At 48.1% G+C, this 3,792-nt stretch overlaps 1 protein-coding gene across 1 annotated transcript; it reads left to right on the top strand.

The window, feature by feature from the left end:
* The first annotated feature begins 794 nt into the window (after positions 1-794).
* On the top strand, positions 795-2,712 carry LOC139059415 (uncharacterized). Its single transcript, XM_070537825.1, has 3 exons — positions 795-1,292; positions 1,372-1,579; positions 1,724-2,712. The coding sequence occupies exons 1-3, from the start codon at positions 825-827 to the stop codon at positions 2,110-2,112; spliced, it is 1,065 nt and encodes a 354-aa protein (XP_070393926.1). The 5' UTR covers positions 795-824; the 3' UTR covers positions 2,113-2,712.
* The last annotated feature ends 1,080 nt before the right edge of the window (positions 2,713-3,792 follow it).

Here is a 3,792-nt window from a genome sequence, read left to right as displayed (position 1 = left end):
GAGGGCATGAAGATTTGTTCAGATTTCGTGCAAAGAAATTGCCACCTTACAAGAAACCGAATAGGAGTACGTAAACTCGCTAGCAGACGATGCTCTTGACAATGATAGCGAAATTAGATATCACGCTGTATAGCCCAATGAGCCAATCTAATGTCATTCTTAATTTGATGTTGAAATGAAGCGGCGAACACATATGCTATCGAAGGGTGGTGAGCGTCATGTACGGTGCAGGTGCGTTACGTATACATGCGTCTAGTTCGCTCGCAGCGCCTCATGCGGAGAGAGAACGCTCTTCTGCACCACTCGCTCCACTACCGCACATGTTCTGCACGTGTTTCAGGCGGTGCTGCCAGTGGTTGTCGCTGACTGCCTCAGCGAAGTGCTCACCATGCCTCCTCGCAAGCACTATAATGAGCACCTGCGTGACATTAGAGAGTTTTAGCCCAGCGGTTTTACGTTTCGCTCCGCTCGCGCTCGCCACCGTTGCGCCAGCGGAGCGGCGCGCGAGAAAAAGAGTTTTAGCCCGGCGGATCGCTCACCCGCTCGAGCGGGGCGCTCTGCTGCCCCACGTAGTGGTCAGAATAGGAGTTACTGAGACAGGAATTTGAATTACGCTTGCTTTTATAATGCAAGAAATGTTGAATAAAGATATATTACATGTTCTCAGTACATTATTTGTTAATAGTGGTGTTTTCAATGCAATAGCGACGACGTTGTACTACCAAATGTGTTAGCTACTGCGTTTGCGCGGTCAAGCCGAAACCATCGAGCGAGTCCCTTAATCGTCCGTTTTCACAAACTGCCGTTGCTTCCTGCTGTGCACGATGCCGAAGAGCATACTACAGGACCCGCTTCTCCTGTCACGACTGAAGTGGTCGGAGATCGAAGATTTGCTATGCCTTGAGGTATTTGGTGAGACACGGCGAGACCCACTTTCTGTGCGCGGACTTCTGAACATTGATGCAATGGACGGAGGTGTCTTCAGGACATATTTTCGCTTTGAAAAGGAAGATGTGCGCAGACTACAGCGGGCCTTGGGCATACCCGAAATGGTGGTAACCCCGCAGAGAGTGTCAGTTCCCGGAGACGAGGCCTTATGTGTAACACTTAGACGGCTGGCATACCCGAACCGACTGTGTGACCTTGAGGACCTTTTCGGGCGGCACAGCTCGACAATATCGTCCTTGACGAACGAAGTTCTCCGGCAAATCGACGAGCGCTTCTTCCACCTGCTCGACGACGTCAACAATCACGCCTGGCTCAATCTCGACACACTGGAAAAATTCTCGCAAGTAATAAGTCGCAAAAACAGCAGAGTTAGTGTCGGAGTTTCGTGCGTCAAAGTTTATGACACAGTTATTAATTTTTCAGGCCATTCACGCCAAAGGCGCCCCGCTGACGAATTGCTGGGCGTTCATCGACGGCACGGCAAGGGCAATATGCCGACCATCAAGGGGCCAAAAACTGTACTTCAGTGGACACAAACGATTTCATGCCTTGAAGTACCAAGCCATTATGTGTCCGAATGGGATTATTTGCCAGTTGGACGGGTCGTATCCTGGCAGTAAGCATGATGCCGGTGAGTAAATAAACAACAATAGCAGTAACGATGGAACACATTTGTATCAAAGAAGCGCTGTTGGACACTGATTCCTCCTCTCATGCCTTACAAGCACGCATGGGGTACATAGGTGCAATTTACAATTTACGTCTGCTTTTTCAGGAAACTTCGGCATCAGCAATGTCTACTCGAAGCTGGAAAATCTTGTTCAAGGACATAACTACTGTATTTACGGCGACCCGGCCTACCCATTGCGGCCGCTTCTACTCAAACCTTATGGAGGTGTGTCCCTAACTCCGGAACAGTGCGCATTCAACAAGGCCATGAGCAGTGTGAGACAGGCCGTTGAGTGGGGATTCGGCAAAATTGCGGGACTGTTTGCCTTTGTAGACTTCAAGAAAAATCAAAAGCTGCACCTCCAGAACGTGCCGCGTATCTATAAAGCCAGTGCGCTTCTTGCCAACTGTCATACCTGCTTGTATGGTGCTCAGGTATCCCACTACTTTGGCCTCGAGCCACCAGATCTTGAAGCTTACCTTACCCCTCTGTAGTTAGAGAACACGCAGCTTCTTGAATTAACCTTTATTTGAGAACTCTGACTCGATGTTATAAAAGGTGAAACAAAATACAATATCAAAACTTTTCAGAACACTGATCTCACGCTCGGTTCGCATTAAAAAAATCAAAGATTGCTTGACTTTGCTCGTTTATCATCCTCTGAAAGTTTTCGAGCAGCCGCTCGTGATCTCTATCACGGCGAGAAGCTTCTAGTTGAAATTTTCTTTCCTCAAGATCCAACTTTCGCTCCTCTAGAGCGAGACGCCGTGCTTCATTCTCAATTTTCTTTTTCTCGTTTTCCAGTTCTTTTTGGCGTAGCTCGTACTCGTGCATCTCACGCATTGTTAGCAGCTGGAGGCCCAAGTTTTGTAATCCTCGGATTCTTGTAAAGACAGACAGACAGACAGGGGTAATCCAATCTTTAGTTCAACTAAGCATATCTGCACTGGACCAAATAGTCAAAATTACACTTTTCAGCCAGATGTAATTAGTTGCCATGTCACAACCGCGGAAAAGCTCAGCTTTCTTTGTACAGAGCTAGTATACAATATATATGTTTTATTAGAATAAGAAATTTTGTTGTGAGAACAGCACAAAACTTACAATTCCTGTGTTTCTGTGTTTTGTGACATTCTTATTGTGGCTTCAGTAAACAGTTTTTGATGTAATGTGCCCTGTGTGTTAACTGCGAGAACTTTATGAAGACATCATTTAAATTGCTGGGACTATGGCGATTCTATGTGTGTCGTTCTGCCACGTAGAGTCGAAAACAAGTCTGTTGACCAAGTGAAGGACATACGACGATTGGTGTCTTTGGTCATCAGGTCAAATGGCCACGCTTGTACAGGGGAAAGACAAAACCTGTGTTTTATAATGTGTGGTAGAGGAATTAGGCGATTTCTAAGAACAAGACTGTGTTCCATCCGACCTACCCAGTGATATGTTTCATGAATGTGCATGCAATAAATAGTTTCGCGGGGACACCTAAGGTTGCTTACGTACGTGAATGCGAAAGCATTACTCTTTACGATCACAAGTTATAACTTTTAAATTAAATTTTATTTTATTATTGACTCATACTTCCGCAGTGGGATTTACGTAGCTACCGCGGTGCCGTTTTGCGCTGCACCCCCCAGGGCGACCGGTAACGAGCCACATCTCGTCTGCAAATCATGCAACCTCGCCGGTATCTGCTGACGTACAGACAGCGTCTTGGGCAGGCAGTCCCCCTGGCAGGCGGGGAGCTCCTCAGCCAGGCAGACAGCCTGCTCGTCCTCCATCTTTTTGGTACCATAAAATATCGCCACACACACACACACACGCACACACAGACACACACACACGCACGCACGCGCACACACACACACACACGCACACACACGCACGTACGCACACACACACACACACACGCGCGCGCACGCACGCACGCACGCACAAACGCGCGCGAGCGCGCACAGACAAACGCGCACGCATACACACGCGCACAAACACACTTACACACAAGGTAATCATTTCGCATTAAAAATGTTACTTCAAATCTTGCCTCGTGTCGTGACAGGCAAAGCCTGTCGCCTGGCTGTAGGCTGGCCCTGCCCTCGGTCCGCTGCGGTTGACGGCTGCTGGTGGGAGTGGCCGTGGCGGATATTTTGATTCTGCCGATCACTTGTTGAGGG

This window comes from Dermacentor albipictus, chromosome 1, assembly GCF_038994185.2.
Source record: "Dermacentor albipictus isolate Rhodes 1998 colony chromosome 1, USDA_Dalb.pri_finalv2, whole genome shotgun sequence".
Lineage (NCBI taxonomy): Eukaryota > Metazoa > Arthropoda > Arachnida > Ixodida > Ixodidae > Dermacentor > Dermacentor albipictus.
Note: the sequence above shows the minus strand (reverse complement) of the source record. Positions and strands in the feature narration are given on the sequence as shown.

Bases quoted from the DNA above. Each gene is read 5' to 3' on its own strand.
- LOC139059415 (XM_070537825.1), top strand. From the start codon at position 825: ATGCCGAAGAGCATACTACAGGACCCGCTTCTCCTGTCACGACTGAAG. The intron at 1,293-1,371 runs GTAATAAGTCGC...TTAATTTTTCAG, and splicing joins CACTGGAAAAATTCTCGCAA to GCCATTCACGCCAAAGGCGC. The intron at 1,580-1,723 runs GTGAGTAAATAA...CTGCTTTTTCAG, and splicing joins TGGCAGTAAGCATGATGCCG to GAAACTTCGGCATCAGCAAT.